This window comes from Apus apus, chromosome 1 (genome assembly GCF_020740795.1).
Source record: "Apus apus isolate bApuApu2 chromosome 1, bApuApu2.pri.cur, whole genome shotgun sequence".
Lineage (NCBI taxonomy): Eukaryota > Metazoa > Chordata > Aves > Apodiformes > Apodidae > Apus > Apus apus.
The window spans coordinates 103,462,037-103,480,934 of record NC_067282.1 but is presented as its reverse complement, the minus strand read 5'-3'; the positions used below and the strand labels follow the sequence as shown (position 1 = coordinate 103,480,934).

At 42.9% G+C, this 18,898-nt stretch overlaps 1 protein-coding gene across 1 annotated transcript in view; it reads right to left on the bottom strand.

Annotated features, from left to right (window-relative positions):
• SRPX (sushi repeat containing protein X-linked) overlaps positions 1–18,585 on the bottom strand; it is a 45,263-nt gene extending 26,678 nt beyond the window's left edge. The window contains exon 1 of the mRNA XM_051609127.1: positions 18,503–18,585. Within this exon, the coding sequence (XP_051465087.1) occupies positions 18,503–18,572 (70 nt within the window). The 5' untranslated portion in view covers positions 18,573–18,585. The remainder of the gene's footprint in view (positions 1–18,502) is intronic.
• Between the last annotated feature and the right edge of the window lie 313 nt (positions 18,586–18,898).

The window sequence follows — 18,898 nt, the reverse complement described above, 5'->3', positions numbered from 1 at the left end:
ACAGCCTCAAGTTGCACCAGGGGAGGTTTAGATTGGATAACAGGAAAAAATTATTCACCAAAAGGGCTGCCAGGCATTTGAACAGGCTGGCCAGGGAAGTGGTAAAGACACCATCCCTGGAGGTATTTAAAAGACACATAAATGTGGTGCTTAGAGACACGGTTTAGTCACACGCTTGGCAGTGCAGGGTTAATGGTTGGATTCAATGATCCTGAAGGTCTTTTCCAATCAAAACAATTCTATGATTCTATTAATTTACTTAAATAGGTATTTCAGAAAAGATGACTGCATTTCCAATTTTTTGAACAATGCTGGGAAATGGAGAACAGAAAAAAAACCCCAAACAACCCTAAAAATACAGGGATAGTTTCCAATTTCTTCTACGTGGTGAATTTCACAGAATAATCAAAAGGAAAACAAAGTGGGGAAAAGACAAACAGACAAACCAAAAGACAGTTCTAATGACGCTGTGCATTGCACATGGGTAAATGAGTCAAATGAGCTTAGATGGCATCTTCTCTGGCCTGCAGACACTGGCTACTCTTGATATGGGGAGGAAAGGAAAGGCTCATTCCACGTGTGATCTGTCCTTCAAAACAGAGGAGAGTGCTAGGGAATTCCTTCTATATTCATGCAGCTGATTATTTTAAGCACCTGCAAGAAGAGAATGACTAGTTTCCACCAAAAGTCTGCAACATCTCGATTTAGTTCCTCCACTGTTATGCCTCAGAGTTTTATATTCCACAGTGCCTGAAGCCATAACAAATATATGAATTTTTAAACTTTGGCTTATGTGCAGCAGACTGTAGGTAGAGCTTCTTGCAGTATGGCAGGGCTAGGTCACGCTAAGACTGCAGAAGTCTGGACGATGTACATGAGGGGGCAGAAAAGGCACCAAAAATAGTCACAGCCTTCACACTGGAGGACTTTATTTTGTGTGTAAAAATACTTGCACTGACTTTATGATGGCAGTAAAAATGAAAATCTAGGTTTTTCATCTCACTCTTCACTGGTTGAACATTATGCCCCAGATCTGCAAAGGTCATGCTTAAATGCCATTGGCTTGGTTGGATTTCAGTATTTGTGTAAAATATGCCTACACACTAAGGTGTTTTGTTGCATCTGACTTGCAAGGCTTAAAAAAATACAACATTTACTTTGTTACATAAATCAAAGCAGAATAGCAGAAGAAGAGTCAGCAAAATCAATTATTAAATAGCCAGAGATACTGACTTGCCTTGAACCTTCCTACAGATCGTTTGATATGGAAACACAACTGTTTATTAATAAACATGTTTAAATGTAGATAATCTACTGGCAATTGCTTATAATGAGGCAGTGTTCAACATGAATAGTAACTCAAAATACATCATCTGTCCTCTTTCCACAAAGGATGTTCCCACTGGCCACACAACTTCTCAGTCTCCTGTTTGACTCCATCAGTATTCCCATCTGTCTTTGCAACGCACAGTAAAGCGAGTTACAGCACAGAAACTCAACAGTTCAGCAAGTTGTGCTGAACTGAGAAGCAGAGTATATCAAGACAGTCATGCATGCTCCTGAATCCAAACACAGCTCACTTATCCAGACCAAGTTAATAATCCTATGTCCAGTTTAGTATCCCTTCCAGATATGTTAAGAAATTTCCTTGCTTGTATTTACAGAAAGACACATGTGGATAGCACAGACTTCAGCTTCCATGCACACCCATAAGCTCTGTGTCACTGCTGTGCTTCTATTCCTTGCAGGTGTAAGGTCTTTCAGGCACAGAAAATAATCTAATACCCAGAAGATCCCCTCAGGGCTATACACATTAATTCACTGTGTCTCAGTATTGATTAAGATGCAAACACCACGTTTTAAAGCACAGGTTTTAACTTGCTTCAGAGGAGATGCCACAAACAAGATTCCATCAAAGAAGCGTTCTTTCAAAGTCATCATAATCAAAGCACAACTGAAATGCAGAACAGAAAGCTTCAGAACTAGTAAGTTCAAAAGAGGTCAGAGATAGTTTGCATGCCAGCAGTAGCTTATGCTTTGTGAAATAAACCCACCCAATTACACAAAAATCACCAATCTGATTAGGAAAATGCAGGCACAGGTTCTATTCCCAAAAGATAATCTCTTGCCTCTTCCTTTGCCATCTGTGACCCTTCATGAATACGAAGAAACTGAAGCTGACACCAAGCCATGAAGCTCTTTCAGAAAAGATTAATTACACATTAAGAATTCACATATCCAGAAGTTGGCAGCCATGCCCATGCAGTTTACCCTCACAAAACTCAGTGGTGGAATGGAAACTGCATGGACACAGAAGTTAATGCTAGTCCAGAAAAGCTCTGTAAAGAACAATATAGCTGTGCTTCCTTTTATGCACATATGTAGGTAGATACAGCAAATCCAAAGCAAAACACTTTCCACCACAGATTTTGTTTTAGTCTTCCCTGCTCCAGACTAGCAATAAAAGTGCAAGTTGTTCAAGTGGCTCTGTGCCCACCCAGGCATAAGTCCTGTAACACAGCAGCAGACAAGGGAAAAGCTGGCAGCCTTAATGAGAGGCTACAAACACCTTTGCCAACACACACATATAGTCCAGGAACCTTAGTGTGGCCAAAAGCTCCTCCCAGATATCTTGCTCTTTGCTTTTACTGCAACAGTGCATGTAGTGTTGGATGAGCAGTGTACTCAAACACAGCCTGCAGCACACATGCATAAAATGATCAAAGGCCTTGGGTAATTGTTTCTTAAATACTATTCACTTGAAGCTATAAAAAGCCCAACAACCTTCATGAAAATTGTGTCTTTTATTCAGTGAAAACAAATGAGACATGTCCATTTTCCCAATTCTGGTTAGCTCTGAATTGCTGTTGTGATGAGACATTTTGAGAGATTCAACTGGAAGTGAGGATTTCAACAAATCCTGCTTAAAATTCAGTTTCAGAGTTGTAAAATATACATACATGTATACGATGGTTTTCAACAGAAAATTCATTTAAAGCAAATCTAGACAAAAAGGTGAGACATATGCTATTGAAATAAAGTGTTGATTCCTGGGTGGGGGGGGGAAAGGGCAGCTCGACAGGCTAATTAAGATACACTTGGGACCCAACACTAGTACATCTTCAAGAGAAGTATCAGCCATCTTCTGTGCTGTACCTTATTTCGCACACAGGCCATGTTCCCTGGATTGCTGCAGAGTACAACCCCCAAGGCACCACAATAATTCATCAAGTAGATGGGCTGTGGGGATCAAGAGGGGAGCTTGGATTCAAGAGAAAAATCTGAACCTTACACACATGAATGTACTCTGATGCTCTCATGAAATACTGATTTTCAGCATGACCAGTGAGGATTTTTTTTTCTTTGCCTTCATTGCCAAATTGAGCATCTAAGTAACTAGGTGTGGAGAAAGACAAAGTTTGTTTTATTTTTTTTAATCTGGCAAGTGAAGGCCCAAGAGCATCTGCCCTCCTTTTTAAAAGTGCTCCCTCTGATAAGGATCTTGCAAATAAACTGGAATCCAGGCAAACAAAATTTAAAAAAAAAAAACAAGAACAAAACCCCAAAAGACAGGCAAACAAAAGAAATCCCTAAATAATTGGAATGGCAGTGCATTGTGCCAGAAGACCAACAGGGAGGAGGTTGGAGAAAAACGTTTCCTTTGTTCAGGCCATGAGGAACTCCCAAGTTTGATTTTTGCTTATGGAAGTCTTCAATAAATAATGCTAAAAAAAAAACCTGTTGGCAGCCTCTCTCTTCATGATTAGGAACAGTTACAGAATCACAGACTGTTCATGAAAAAGGATTAAAAGCATCATGAACACTAAAATGCATATCAATTCAGCAGAACAATATGTAAATTCTTTAATCAATAGGTTTAAGGAGGGTAAGCACACTGTTTACACCTAGAAAAAACCCACGGCTATCATAGCTTCACACTGCATAATATGCTATTCTGAGCACATACATGGTCTGAGCTAGGGATTAAGCATATGAGGAAAGCAAAATATTCATTATTTACGGCAGCTATGGGGTTGTGCATGGAAAATACAGAAAGTTCTGCAAAGGCTGTCCAGATGTTGCCTGTGGCCTGGACGTCTGTAAATGTCACTAGTTCCTTTGCTGCTCTCACACAGCATTATCTACCAGTGATACTTGTCTACAGCTAACCCCAGGCTCTGTCCCACCCTGGCAGACACCAGCTCATCTCACATACTCACAGCTCTGTCACCACTCAAATGGCCTACAATAGCCCTATCTACTTAAGCAGGAAGTTCCAGGCAATTAAGGAAATTCCAGCTCTTTTATAACCCTGCCCTCCACCATCTCCACTTGTCCTCTGCTTTCTAGGCTAGCTTCTCACTGCTGACATACGTTCAGCCCCTTCCTTCACAGTGGTTTAGCAGCTCTAGCTGAGAATTGCCCACCTGTAACCTGCTAGCAACCCCTCCTCTTCTGCCAGGACTTTGGAGACTCTGTGACCCTCAAGAGATCTATGTGATGACTGCCCAGAGACACTCTTATTTCCAAAGCTGCTTTGCTGATGGACCTTACTGACACATTTGACCCTTGAAATCTTTCACCTCACTGAAAGAAAGAACAGTTCTGTTGACAGCATGGTTCAGCTGTGCATACCTGTATTCATCAGTTTCCTAAAAGCTGGGATGGCTGGTGCCCTCCAGGAAAGACGTAAGCTGTGCACTAGTAGTAACTAAAAAGAGGTAGATCTACTACTAACAGGTTAATTAGGTAAAGAACATTTAAGCTGAAAGCGTCCTTAATGACAAGTTCCAGTGGACTTTGAGATAACTTTCCAAAGGAAGAGATTGAAAACTAATCCTGATCTATTTTGAATTGGTGACAGATGGAGTAATTTTGTTGTTTGTTTGGTTTTTTTTAATGCTGACAGTGGAAACTGGCACATCTCAGTATCTAACTTTTAATACTACAGCACCAGATATACTGTTTTCCCCTCTTCATCCCCAAGTCACACATTATTTTTGAAGCTTTGCCATTTAAAAAGTAATTTTCAGTTTTCACAAGGAGACTAAAAGAAAGGCTTTCCAGGAAAAAAAATCTCAGCTTTAAGTATAAGACACTACACCAACACTTGAAAACTCACATCAGGAGCTGCCTGTGATCCATAGGAAACTCTCCAACAAGTTTCTAGAAAACAGAAAGGGAGCAGAAAAATGTGAAGCTACTGTCTGTGATCTCCTCTTGCTTTTTAAAAAAATGGTGTTACGCAGTGTCAGAAGCAACACGGAACCTACTAGAAACCTTATGCTAGCAGCAAGCTCTCTTGAGGACTTCTCCCCTGCACAACTTTTCTTTACCTTCTCTGCTTAAGTCACTGCTAAACCAGAAATAGATACCTGTTATTGTGGCTCGTTATCCTTAGCTGGCTCAAGTAGGACTTCTCCCCAAGTTAGCTTCAACTTGTAAGCTTGCATTTTCTCACTAGTTATCTTCTTAGGAATAAATATGACTGCAGCCCAGGAGAAGTTGGCCACAATATACTTTAGGTCTCACTTCCATGTGAGCAGCTTCCTTTCAGAGAAACTAAATGCACAAGTATTTGTTTACAAAGTCCCTGCTCTAGAAAATTTGTTATTTTATCCACGATACCAGCAAACAATCTGCAAACAGCCAAAAGAATCAAAAGCTTCTGGTGTTAATATAGAAGGCCCTTCTTGGAAGCAAAACAGAGACTTTTAAGGACTCCAGGACTACTCATGCTTTACTAGTTTTTTGCAAGGGTAGCATGAAGGAGAAAAAGCAGGCATCACAATAAGGAGGAAGATCAGAAGGAACAACTCAGAGCTGTATAGGGCAGTCAGCAGGTAAAAAAATGAGCAAAGATGATAGAAAAACAGGTGGAACTTAAAAAAAAAAAGATGGTGTGCAGAGGAACTTAAAATTTAGTAGCAAACAAATAAATTAAAGGAAAAAGTAAACAACTGCTGTCACGACTGAGGAGGTAGGAATTTATTTCTGAAGAACAGATATTAAAAACAACCTCAAAGTGAACAGTATCTGATGTGGAGTTCACAGCCAAAATCACAAAAGTTGTATACACCAACTGATGAGAACTAGCTTGCTCATTTTGTTTAAAATAATGTTAAGCATATCCTAAGGCAAATTCAAAAGTTCTTTACTACTGCCTCCTTAAAATAATGCTGATTGGACATTTAAGATACTCCCTCCAAACCCTTGCTCATTTTTCATCAATACTCATGTCAGTGGCAACTCCCAATCAGAAGGATATTCTCCAAGTTCTCACTTCCATTGAAAACAAGAGGATAAACAAGTTTCATTCTGAAAGAGTGGTTATCAAGGTAATTTGTAAGGATATTGGCTTAAGATTCCTCAGTTTCACTACCAATACATGCATATCACAAAAGTCAAAAGAGTATTACCAAAAAATAGACACTGTATTGATGACTTTGAATACAACAGAATTTAATCATTTGGTGATTCTTACAAATTGTATCTGCTGAAACTACATGATTCGTGAGAGCCACTAGCTTTACATTAAAATATAGATACATATAGCACCATATTGCAAAAGACAATGCTCAGAAACTTCCAATGTCCCACACCAGAAAGTGAACAAAAATAAATCAACATAAACTCATATTTTGTCAGTCTTTGGAACACCAAATAGTAAAAATAACCCTGGCAGTACCAATATAACATAAAATCAATGACTCCAAAGCACCAAAGCCATGTTTCCAGAATTACACCCTGCTCCTCAGGAGACAGAAAAGGGCAGTGAAAACCCACTGACACTACCAGAAACCAGAGGTGTCTGGACCACCTCAAGTGGGACCCTAAAAGAAAGCTGTTTGGAGAGAAGAGGAATGTGTATGTGGACAACCTGCAGGTTTTTCAAAAGGTATGAGCTTGAAGACAGAATGGAAACTTAATTTTTCCTAGCTCTCACAGTAAATGCTGAGGGCTTCTCCTTCTCCATTGGGAATCCAGTCCCAGCTTCAGCACAGACCCCGCATCACTCAGCCAGGTAATGAGCAACCTAGGGGAGCAAAAATCAGAAGCACATCCTTGCCTCACGGTCTCCTCCTCCCACTTACAACACACCATTACCACATACCCAGTAACACCCCTTTTCCTTCTACCCATCCCTCCCATTCTGGAAAGCCAAAAGAAAATACAGTGAGGCTGTGACTAGCACCATGGTCTCCCGCAAGAAGGATGATGCCTTATCTCCTGCAGCTCCTGGAAACACGACCTTACAGCTGCCATGCCACCCACAGGGGCCAGTCTAGTCCCAGCCTCCTGGCAGCAGAACAGTTTTCTGGGAAACAGCAGGGATAAGCAGGAGAATACAAAGTCATTCTGTTACCTTAGGATGGCTGTGCTCAGGATCCCTTTTGTTAAGGGGGGGCTGGTGTCTAGCACTGATGAACAACATCTGGCAGAACTGACCGGTCCAGATGGCAGACAGCTTCAAATTACCAAGGTCAGGGGTCCCTTCATGTAATTAGGATATAATCCTTAAATAGCCAGTTCTATGAATTTTAGTTGTCGACAAAGTCAGTTTAGAACTGAAAAATTGCTCAAGTTTCATAAATGTCCTGGTGGTATCAAGATGCTCTCAGAAGGCACAAGCCAAACTCACAGCAAAACAGACATTTTTAAATAACAGATTTACAGGTTCACTTGCTTTCTTGTCACATCAAGTTTCTTCCAAGTGTCAAAATACGGTGTTCAAAGAAACTGGGGATATAGTGCAAAGATCAGTTGTTTTGTCTCTCAAAGATAGGATAAGAGATGCCATCATACTTCTGTTTCCTCCTCATAGAAGCATCAAAGTCTGAAAAACTGAACTGTGTCTTTGTCATACAGACCGGAGATACGGATTTAAAAGAGGAGGATGTCAAACACTGGGAAAGAAAAAAATAGTAATCCATGCAAAAAGTACTAAGCTAGTTAGAATTCTCACAGAAAAATGAAACCATTTTCTAAATAATTACTAAGCCTTAATACACTGTAAATAATGTGGAATTTAACCCAAATTCCAGCTGGAGGTCAAACACATGAGACTTATCACTCCTGGAAATGCTCACACCAGGTCCAAGCCACCCACCCCCTCAGCCATCTGGGCCCCTGCCTTGGCCTCAGAGCCACCCTCTCCCTGCAGTGGGAGCACTGTCCCCACCCCAGCTCTACTCCCTGCCTCTGGGCATAGTGGGATGGGGTTGCAGGGGGAGGTCCCTGTCCCACTGCCAGCCCTCATGGTGCCAAAACATCCCTAACCCTGAAGTATTCTATGTAGAAATGATAAATTTGAAGTTCTTCCCCTATTTTATTTAAATAATTGAAAAATATTGACTCCACAGTTTTCTGTGCCTCTCTACAAAATACGATGTTTCTCAGGAATAAAAAAAAAAAATACTATTCCAGCTGGGGAGCCTGAATAGCTTCTGGAAAAAACCTTAATTAATTGAGCCATCCAGACAAAAAAAAATAAAATCGAGTGCACAGTTTCCTTGATTTAGTGCTCTGGCCTTCTATTTGTGAATCCGACCCCACGTTATTAAAAATGGTGAAAGGTTTCACATGGATTTCCATTGCAGACACATCACATAACAACCAACAGGAGTCCATCCACTTGCCTATCTACAAATGTGCTCTTGAGTTTTGTTGATTTCTTTTTATGATTTAAAATTTCCCTTCTTTCGTATGACAGTTTACTATGATATGCAAAATCAGAAACATACCGTACAATCAGTTTCCACAGCAAAAGAAAATCAGCATTGCTCCCCACTGTTTATCACAGCCCTGTACTGGCCTTTTTACACCAAAGAAAACAGGATGCTATGCTTAGCATTAACTTGAAGCGGAAGGCAAGTGGTTACACTGGCTGTACATGACAACTACCCAGTCATTTGCCTCTCACAGCTCTGACTCTGCAGCAGACAGGCTCTTTGGCATCTCTTATTTGCAAAGGCACAAGCTCAACAGCAGTTTGAGAGAAGTCAACACTTGCCAGTAAGAAATCAGGCCAAGGGCAACCTCCAAAAAGATCTGGCAGTAAGCTCCCTGGTTCCAACTCCCTCATCCAACCCACTCTGAGAATAGAAATAATTTTCTCAGAAAAAGCAGCTATATTACAGATAATTTCAGCCATCTCTCAGCAACCTACCACCTCAGCAAGAAGCTCTTAGCAGAACCAGTCCATCAGCCAGCTCTCCAATGCAAAACCTGCTCCAGCCTTCAGAAATGTTCAGGAGCTTGTTACGGGGCTGGAGCACTCTCATGGCAGGCAGCTGAGAAGTAATGCGTAAAAGAGATACAACCCTGTACAAACTTGTCAGCAGTTGTGTACCGTGGAGCCTGCCAAGCCTTTCTCCTCCCCTCCTCACACACACAGAGTATCTCATGCAATAGCAGGGATTCCTCACAGCTCCTTCCACAGTGGAAATCAGAAGTGACTAGAAATTAAATAGGATGGTTTTAACAGAACTGTTTAAGCAAACATAATCCAAAACATAAGCTACTGCATCAGCTCACACAAGGGCTTGGGAGGTGGGCAATGAGAAGAGCCTGCAGTTTGTTAAACAGTACTTTAGTTAAGTTTATGTAAATTGTACAATAACCAATCTGTGCAGCCACAAGGTCTTATTTATGTCTTCCCTTTGCACACTTCTGTTGCCATTTGTCAGTCCCACTTACCATGGTGTCTTCACCCCAATAAGGCTGAGAACACTTGGAGAGCACAGGTTCCTGTGAACTGGAACCCTGAGAACAATCAGGCTCTACACCAGAAAACCTAGCAATAATACATTAATTTATTCCCATGTGTCACGTAGTGCAATACGATCTCTTTTCTGTTCCCTGCCCCATCTTCTCATACCTTTCTGTGATAAAGAATAGCTTATTTAAAGGCAGAAGTGTAAAGAAACCAGAGCTGTGCTTTAGTGACAGCCTTCACCCAATGCAAATAAATCAAACTCCATTTTCATTATGAGGAACTTACAACTATGGAAATATTTTGTAACTCAACGGACTTATTTTCAACTACTTTGCACTGATTCATTTTGACAAACCAGTTCAGTCTTCCAACAGGGATATCAGCCATAAATCAATCATTATCTTTCTGGTGAGTTAGAAGTTGTCTTTTGTTGAACACGCAATATATGTGGTTTTTTTTAAAATGTCTGAGTCATTCTATAAGCATGCCACACAATAAAGATTTCCCTACACACTGGCAGACAAAAATATGGCAGAGATTATTTTAGATAAGAATAAAACAAAACAACTTCCAGGGCTGCGGTGCACATCCTGTGCTGTTACTGGTATCTAAGAGGTCTGAAATGCTTTGGAACCGTCTAAATATACCATTTAATATTCTTGGTTTTGACATTCAGCTGGACAGAGGCACATAACTCCCAGTCAGAAGCATTTATTGTATAAAGAAAAAAAAAATCAGGTGTTCATATTATCCAAAAAAGGTGCCAAGTTCTCAGCCAGTTAAGCGCTGCAAGCTTCTAGTGTGCTGCTAGAAAGGACAAAAAGGTATCAGTGATACACCAACAGCACTGCTAGCATTTATAGAGAAGCTGCCTCCCCTTATAACAGAGCTACTAGGGACTTGATTAATTTGATTAGAAATTTCCTTAAACTCAAAGGCAAGGCACATTTACAGTTACTCTTATCTCCTGTTTCTCTCAGACACATATTTCCTATCTGAGCACGGTGTCAAGCACCAGTGAGAAACTCAAAGTGTGGTTCCTGGTACCTACTGAAATGGAAACACAGCCAGAAGCTGTAATTGAAGCTGTAATGAGGGTAATGGAAAGACAATCCAGAAGAGCACACAGGTATGCCCAGTACCACAACCAGTTAGGGGTCACCCCTTCTCAGTTTTACAGAGACCCAAGAGCAACCTGTAGCAGCTCCATAACTAAACACAGCCACACAACTTTCCTTAATATGATGAGCCTTACATGCAATAACAATAATAGTACTTGTTCCTTGTATGAACATTTTCAGTCAAAGCTCTCCAGACAAACCATTCTACAAAGGGGATGCAGACACAGGCTAATCAGCTGCCTTAATGTCACGGAAAGAAATGAGTAATATAAAGTCAAAGCAAACTACTTGTCAGATGTCTGCACAAAAGACACCTAAAACAAGTTATTCCTTTTTTTCCTTACTACAGTAATAAAGATCTTTTCAGTATCAAGTAGCCTTCTGGGGCACCCACATCCACTCCTTTCCCAGAAAAGTGAAGTATGAGAAAGACCTTTTTATTATTTGTTGGGTTATGGTTTTGGTTTTTCTTTTTTTAATTTAAACATTTCACTGCCTCTGTAACTCAATGCCAGGCATATTGTTTCTGGTATCTGCCTCTGGGCAGCTTAGAAGAGTGAATGTCTGTGAACTAACATGTTTTTCATCTTTAAGAATAGCTGGATAGGGGCATGTTAATACTGGCCTGTTTTACTTATGAGTGACACAGCATCAACTAGACAGCCACAACTGATGAACTCAAGAAGGGCAGAATCAAATCAAGTAATTATTTTTAAGAGCACTGCCCCAAAGTTGAAAACTCTAAAGAAAATTAGCACTGGCTCTTAACTCTGAGACAGTACTTGGAAGCAGAATCTCCCCCCATCTGGCCAGTAAGTGTCAGGAAGTCTGAAAAAAGACCTCTGAGGGACACCAGCATGGATCACAGACCCTAAAAGGTTAAAACTCTGATGGTACAGCCTAAAAGAAGAGAGATTTTGCTAAGTGACTCATGTTGCCAGCCCACACTGGTTAAATGTAGGCTTTGGGCAAACCATGCAGCATGACAAAGGCACTGCTGGAGATGCCTTGTATACATGACTAGTTTCAAACTTCAATACTATTCTTAGTGGACATATGTATGACATGCCTAAATCCAGTACCCTAAACTGCAATGGCATTTCCTGAAAAGAACAAAAAGAGGGTGAGAAGTAGGAAAGAATAAAATCAGATGTCTTCAATCATATGGCTCACATTGTAAGCAAACCTGTCTGAATACTCAGAGTTCTGACAAATTTAAAATTTTACACTGCTGGAAAAAAAAAAAAAAAAGGGTTTCTTTCTGTAAGAACACCACAGTAATTTCAGAATCTTCAAAACAAACTTTCCTTATAATACAAACTTCTAAGTCATCCAAATTACATACATGGACACTGCAAGATTGGGTGCAAAAGAGAGCAGTAACATAAAATGTATTGGTTTATGTTTTCTTGCAAAGCTGTGGAAGCTTCATCTCTGCCTCCCCAAAGGACACAGCTGCATATCACAATTCCAAGACTATAGAAATCAAAGACATATAAAACACACATAGATATTTACTCACCAGTTTAAAAACAAACACACAAACAAATGCAATCAAGAATCTTTATGTTATACATCTTGCATGTTTCAGTTGGGGGTTTTTGCCCCCTTCCAGAAAATAGCTCAGAATGACTTGCTAGTGTCTCACAAGAGTAATCCAGAACATGCATAATTTCAAGCATTCTCCTTTCTTTTTAAGCTCTATGCACTGAGCAAAACTTGGTTTCTCACATCAGCTAACCTAAAACCCACTGATGTCCTGTGTTAAAAGACATATTTTCATCAAGTATGCAAAAAGTGTGACTCTACACAAATTGTATCTGCTTAAACAGCAAAAACCTTTGCCAAAAATGCCCAAGTGCCCCCAGCTTGAGTTGCACAGGCTGGCAGAGGCTCAGCGCTTCAGCACAGCTGGGGGTGTTTCCCTCTCCCAGCCTGTAATTTGCCCTGCACACTGCCAGGAAGCGAGATCAGCCCTCCCAGTAACTGAGCTAGCAGCTGAAACCACGGCATTAAAGACCCACAGAAATCCAGCTAAAAGAAGCAGCCCCATCCAAAGCAATAAAATGGGTCCAACCCTTGGTGCTTATCATAGCACGGCTTGGGTTGGAAGGGACCTTAAAGATCATCTAGTTTCAAACCCCCTGCATGGGCAAGGACACCTCCCACTAGACCAGGTTGCTCAAAGCTCCATCCAACCTGGCCTTGAACACTGCCAGAGAGGCAGTATCCACAACTTACCTGGGCAAGCTGTGTTAGTGTCTAACCATCCTCATAGGAAATAATTTCTTCCTAATATCCAATCTAAACCTACCCTCTTGCAGTCTAAAGCCATTCCCCCTCATCCTATTGCTACATGCCCTTACAAAAAATCCCAACCCAGCCTCCCTGTAGCCCCTTCAGGTACTTGAAGCCTGTGCTATTATCTCCCTAGAGCCTTCTCTTTTCCAAGTTGAACAGCCCCAACTCTCTCAGCCTGTCTTCATAAGAGAGGAGTTCCAGCCCTCTGATCATCTTCATGGCCTCCTCTGGACCTGCTCCAAGAGCTCCATGTCCTTTCCATGTTGGGAACTACAGAACTGGACACAGTATTCCAGGTGGGGTCTCATGAGAGCAGAATAGAGGGGGAGAATCACTTTCGTTGACCTGATGGCCACGATTCTTTTGATGTAGCCCAGGACACAACTGATCTTAGAGGTTCTTTCCAACCATGAAAATTCTGTGATTTCACATCAAATAGCATAAGAGGGTAATGGAAGACATCCTAGATACATTTATTTGAGCCATGCCCTGATCTGGTCTTGTCAGCAGGCTTCCCACTTCCTGGAGGCTTGCAGCAACTCACGCCAACACAAAAAGCCATCATGTTACTCACACCCAGCGAGTTGGGGATGCTCAAGCAGGACAAGGCAAGAAAGCTGAGAAGCCTGTCTCAAAGTCAAGAGCTTAATTAAAAAACACAAGCGGAAAGTAGAAGAGAGTTGAAAACTCCTGCCCGGGTGAGAGAAGAGGGGACGTTTCCAGCAATGCAAAACAGCAGTTTTGGGAGAAAGCCATTTTGGAAATCTCTCCGCTACTGCAGACATGCCTAGGGAACTCCAGCCAAGGCCCAGATCTGGGCCCAACAGTGTTAGCACCTGAATAAACAGGGATAGAGGTGAGGAATACTGCCCAAGGTCTTGCACGCCAGGAACCAGGCAGTAGGGATGGGTAGGAGGAAGCCCAGGACAGCAGAGGAGAGAAAAAGGAGTCCATGCTTATGGACAAAACCAGGCCACAGTTGTTTAATGTTTCCAGGAGGGAAAGTACAATTCCCAAAAGCCATCAAAAAAAGAGATGCTGTTGAAAAGGATATGAGGAAAAGTGAAGTGGTTGCATCTGCTAAGTGCTAGAGAAGAAGGCCCAAAAATAGCACTGAAAATGAGAATCAGGAGCTGATAAAGACCAGCCAGTGACACCAGGGAACTGCAACATAGCCTGTCCAGTAACTTCTGTTTAGGAAATCAGCGAAAAATCATGAGGAACAATCTGTCCTCAAAAAAGCATAAAAGCTTCATTTTAGCAGTAGTCCAGCACCAAGGCATTTTGACAGACCCACTTCAGCATGCTGGTAGTGGGCTCTTAACTTGCTCCTGGGCTAATGTCATTCTCCTTCCTTCTTCACAGAACTGAAGAGGGGGCTGTAATTTTAGACATTTCTCTGATGAAAAATCTCTGCAGCTGCCAAGAAACACTAGTTAGAGGTAACGGTCGGTGGGGGAAGGACTTATCATCCTAAGGTTGCACTTGACAGAGGTTTACTCTCCAGATAACTACTCCTGCCATATATCTGTGCATTATGAACACAGCAAAGACATCATTTATTTCCTCAAGCACAAAAAATCTCGTCAAGATTGTTCAGGTAAACCAAAGGAGAATACTGGCAAAGCTGAGCTTCCCATGTTTATTAACTTGGGGAAATTTAATTAATTTCCATGGGTCTCCCAAGAAATACAAAAATCCTTTCTCTCGTTATGTAAAGTTGTGCCAAATGACAAGCTGAAGTGGTTTCAAAGTCTGGCAGAGCTCTCAAGTGGCTATTTCAAGTTACAGGCAAGATCGGAATTGTTAAAGTTAAACCCCATCATTTGGAGCCACTTTCAAGGTAATGCAGCATAAATTTTCAGTTTGAACAGTCTTAAAATTGCTTCTTTAAAAACAATCAATAGTTAGAAACAGTGGCAGAGAACTGCCAGCCATCCAGGAATGTCCTGTATGCTGGGCTGTTCATTTACCACACTAAAAAACGTAAGTAAATGCCTGGTGAAACCGATGATCACCAGCACAGTCCTTAACATAGAACATAACTTGAAACAATGTAGCCAAGGGGAATACCTAATGTGTTACCCCAGTTGGGGAAAAGCATTTATACTTTCAGAAGTTTCACGGAAGTACCACGAAAGACAAAGATTGACAACATTAAATTACAGTACGTATTACAATACAGTATACATCACAATTTCATGAAGTATTAGATTACTGATATGCTCTTCTGGACTAAAAATTTAGAGTGTGATTGGGGTGGAGGTAGGGAGGAATGAGAATGTTGGAGTTTGCCTCTTCATTGCCCTCCACTCCCAACAATCACACTAGTGGGCTGAGGACCATTCCTTGGAAAAAGTGTCACCCAATGAAGATGGTCCTGGGACCCTTACACTACCTAATTTCCAGTACAGCAGCACAGAACAGGCCTCAAGAGTTAAAACCATTGCATAGGTACCTAAAAATTTAAGAACATTTTTATATACCTTTTAAGATACCAGAGAACCCAATTAGTGCTTCACCAACTCTTTAAATGCCCCGTCTGAAGTGGCCCGCCTGCAGTGACTGAGTATGAAGAAATTCTAACATGGAGTCAAAAAACAGCAAGAATACAGGATTCATCATTTTTGTCTTTACAGCACATCCAGGCAAAGGGTGCTCCTCACACGGTCTCTGGCCTTCACTCACTCACGGTTCACCAACAGTGTATCAAGACATCTAACAGTCTGGGCTGAAGTCCCTGCCCATCTCCAAACGCCACTACCCATGTTAATCAATATGCAGCGGTATCTGAGTAGCAGACTTTTTACACAGGCATCTCCAACAGGAAAAAGTAAGAAATTGCAAGCAGGTCTATGCAACTTGCCTAAGCTTATGTATCAAATATGTAAGAAGTCTGATTTTTCAAGCCAGTAGCTTATACAACAGCATGCCAGATATTGTTCCCTACACCCTTCACCAGCAGTGAATCTGACCCAGTTGATAACCATCCCATTCACATCTCTACAGTGAGGAAAAAAGAAAAGTATTTCAGTAACATTCATTTACAACTACTGGTTTCAAATATCTGAGAGACGAGGAGACTACAGTACAATACACCTCAATATCAACATCTCCAACTTGTTTTTAGAAACAATGTTTTTGATTATCCAAGTTATAAACTCATTCCTACTGTCCACAGACAAGAACCTCACCTGTACTGATGGCAATCTCAATAGCAAGTTTTTATAAACAGTACATTTATACACTCTACATGTTCCAGAAGCCTGTATCATGTCTGCTAGCATTTACTACTGCATTAGACCAACAATAAAAGGGCATCAGCAACTTGCAGACATACAGAATAACTGCTACTGATTGTTGTACTACACCTCCCGTATCATCTCCAATCCCTGCCTGGACAGAACTATTCATGCCATTATATACACTTAGCACATATAATCTGTATTCAAGAGGGCCATATATACATGCATCCTATGCAGTTTTAAGAAGTCTATTTTAGTTTATTTAATGGCATTCTGTGCCTAATGCACAGTTAGAAACTAACACAGTGCCACTAAAGAAAATATCTATTTACTGTTTAACTAGATTTCATACAGAGAATAAAGATTTGAAATAGTATTACATTTTCTCTATTTAAAACAAACAAACAAACAACAAACAAAGAAAAGAAACAGAACCCTAACTTCATATTAGGGTTTGCAAATACAGCTGCTAATGATTAAAGCTCTTTGGAGTCTTTGACATGAAGCATAAGAGGAAAATTGGACTTTCAAATGAGTGAAAGCTGAAACAAGCAGGCTATTGTGCAGCCAACTTGAAGATTACACGTCAAAACTGGATTTTAAGAGACTGGAGAAGGCCATTTGGCCTTTTAGGTAGAAAGAGAAGAACAGGATATTAGCATCCTCTGCAAACTAACTGAAGACTAACATTCACATGAACCACAAAGTAAAGCATTCAGTCATCTTCCTAAGAAAATAAAGAGAGTTTGGCAGTACAATAGTCCTCAGAGAAATGCCAGGACAGAAACTTCTGTTGTCTTTGTTGATTTAGCAACTGATGTGTCCAATACCTTAGTGTTTTGTAAAGAAAGAACATAAACTGTGTGTTCCAGCATCTTTCGTGTTGGAAAGAAGCCACTTGAGGCACGCCAACAAAAATAAGAAAACCTAACTTCAAGTCAGAAATACCATCATTATGCCATTTTATGCCCCTCTGTGGGTAGAACTATGGCTTAAGTAGGGACGGCTCCCAGATACAAAAAAATAGGTGTCACCAACAAACAGGTTCTCCACACGCAGAGCTGTGAACTGTATGAGACACCTTCCTCACCTGCTCACTGCCTTGCCTCAGCGGCAGCCCACAGCAACATACCTCGGTGTGGAGCAGTATCTGCTTACTTTGCAGGTTCTGTTCTGACCACCAGTTTTCATTGACTACACCTGTTAAGCCACCACCGCATGCCAGTTTTCACTTAACTTGCCATGTCCGACACCAGGTCAGTGAAATTTAATCTGACCAGAGGCAGCTGCCTTCAAAGAACCAGCAGACCTACGCGTCGATGTCCTTTTGCCATGGAATAGGCCTAAATTTGAGCTTATTCCAAATTTGGCTACAGCAAATGCCAATAATCGTACGCGAAATAAGCATACACTTCATTTTTTAATCACTAGAAGCCTATCAACAAAGCCAGATTTACTAACCTCTCACACGGAAAACTGAGATTAGCTTTCTGCCAGTGCAGCCACACACAGGCAACAAAACGCTGGTGAAAGGCTTTTAAGAGCCGAGCTCTGGGGAGCCGGGGCTGGTCAATCAGACACAGGCTCGCCTGCTCCTTACAGCTGAGGACGCTCTAGAGAGTCTCCATCGGGCTGAAGCAACCCGGAGTGAGCGAGCAAGCGTCTTCTTCCTCAGCCCCTTGCAAGTTTGCCAGGAAAACGGCACGGAGCCGCCAATACGATGCCCAACGTGGAAAGCCGACGGGCGACCGCCAACCTGCCCTCCGCGCCTTACAACTTCTCATCACGCCTGAAAACCCGGAGCTCCGCACACCCAAGACGAGCCGAAGCGAGGACGGGACGCAGGACGCGACACAGCGCCCCGGGCAGGGAGCCAGCAGCCAGGGGCCCCCCCTGCCCCCGGGGTCCCCCCTGCCCCCGGGGTCCCCCCTGCCCCCGGGGCTCCCGGCCCACCCCCTCCCCGGGCGGCCAGGGGCACGCCGCGCCGCCCCGCCGCGGGCCGAGGCTGGGCTGCAGCCCGGCGGCAGCTCCCGCCGCTCGGCGGGAGGAGGGGGCTCCGCCGCCGCGCCCCCCGCTCCCACCCCCGGCCCCGCCGCCCCCTGCCTCCCCGTCCCTACCCGGGTAGGCCAGGCCGGGGCCGGCGCCCAGGGCCAGCAGCGCGGCCAGGCGCAGCCAGCAGCTCCCCATGCTGCGCGGCGGCCCTTCCCGGCTGAGGGCTGCGCGGCAAAGGGGCAGGCGGAGGAGGAGGGGGACGGAGACATGCTCCGAGCGGGCTCCCGGGCGCCTCCGGAGACTCCTCCTCCTCCTGCCGCCGCCGGGGCAAGCTGCCCGCCCCGCCCCGCCCCGCCTCGCCTCCCGCCGGGACCGGGAAGGGGCTGGGGTGCTCGGGAGGGACGCGCTGCCCCCCCATCCCCCGAGGCTCCAGCGCCGGCACTGCCCCGCGGCTGCCCCCCGAGGCGGCCTCCTTCCCGCACGGCTCCCTCCGACGTGGCCTCCGGGAGCCGCCCGGCAGT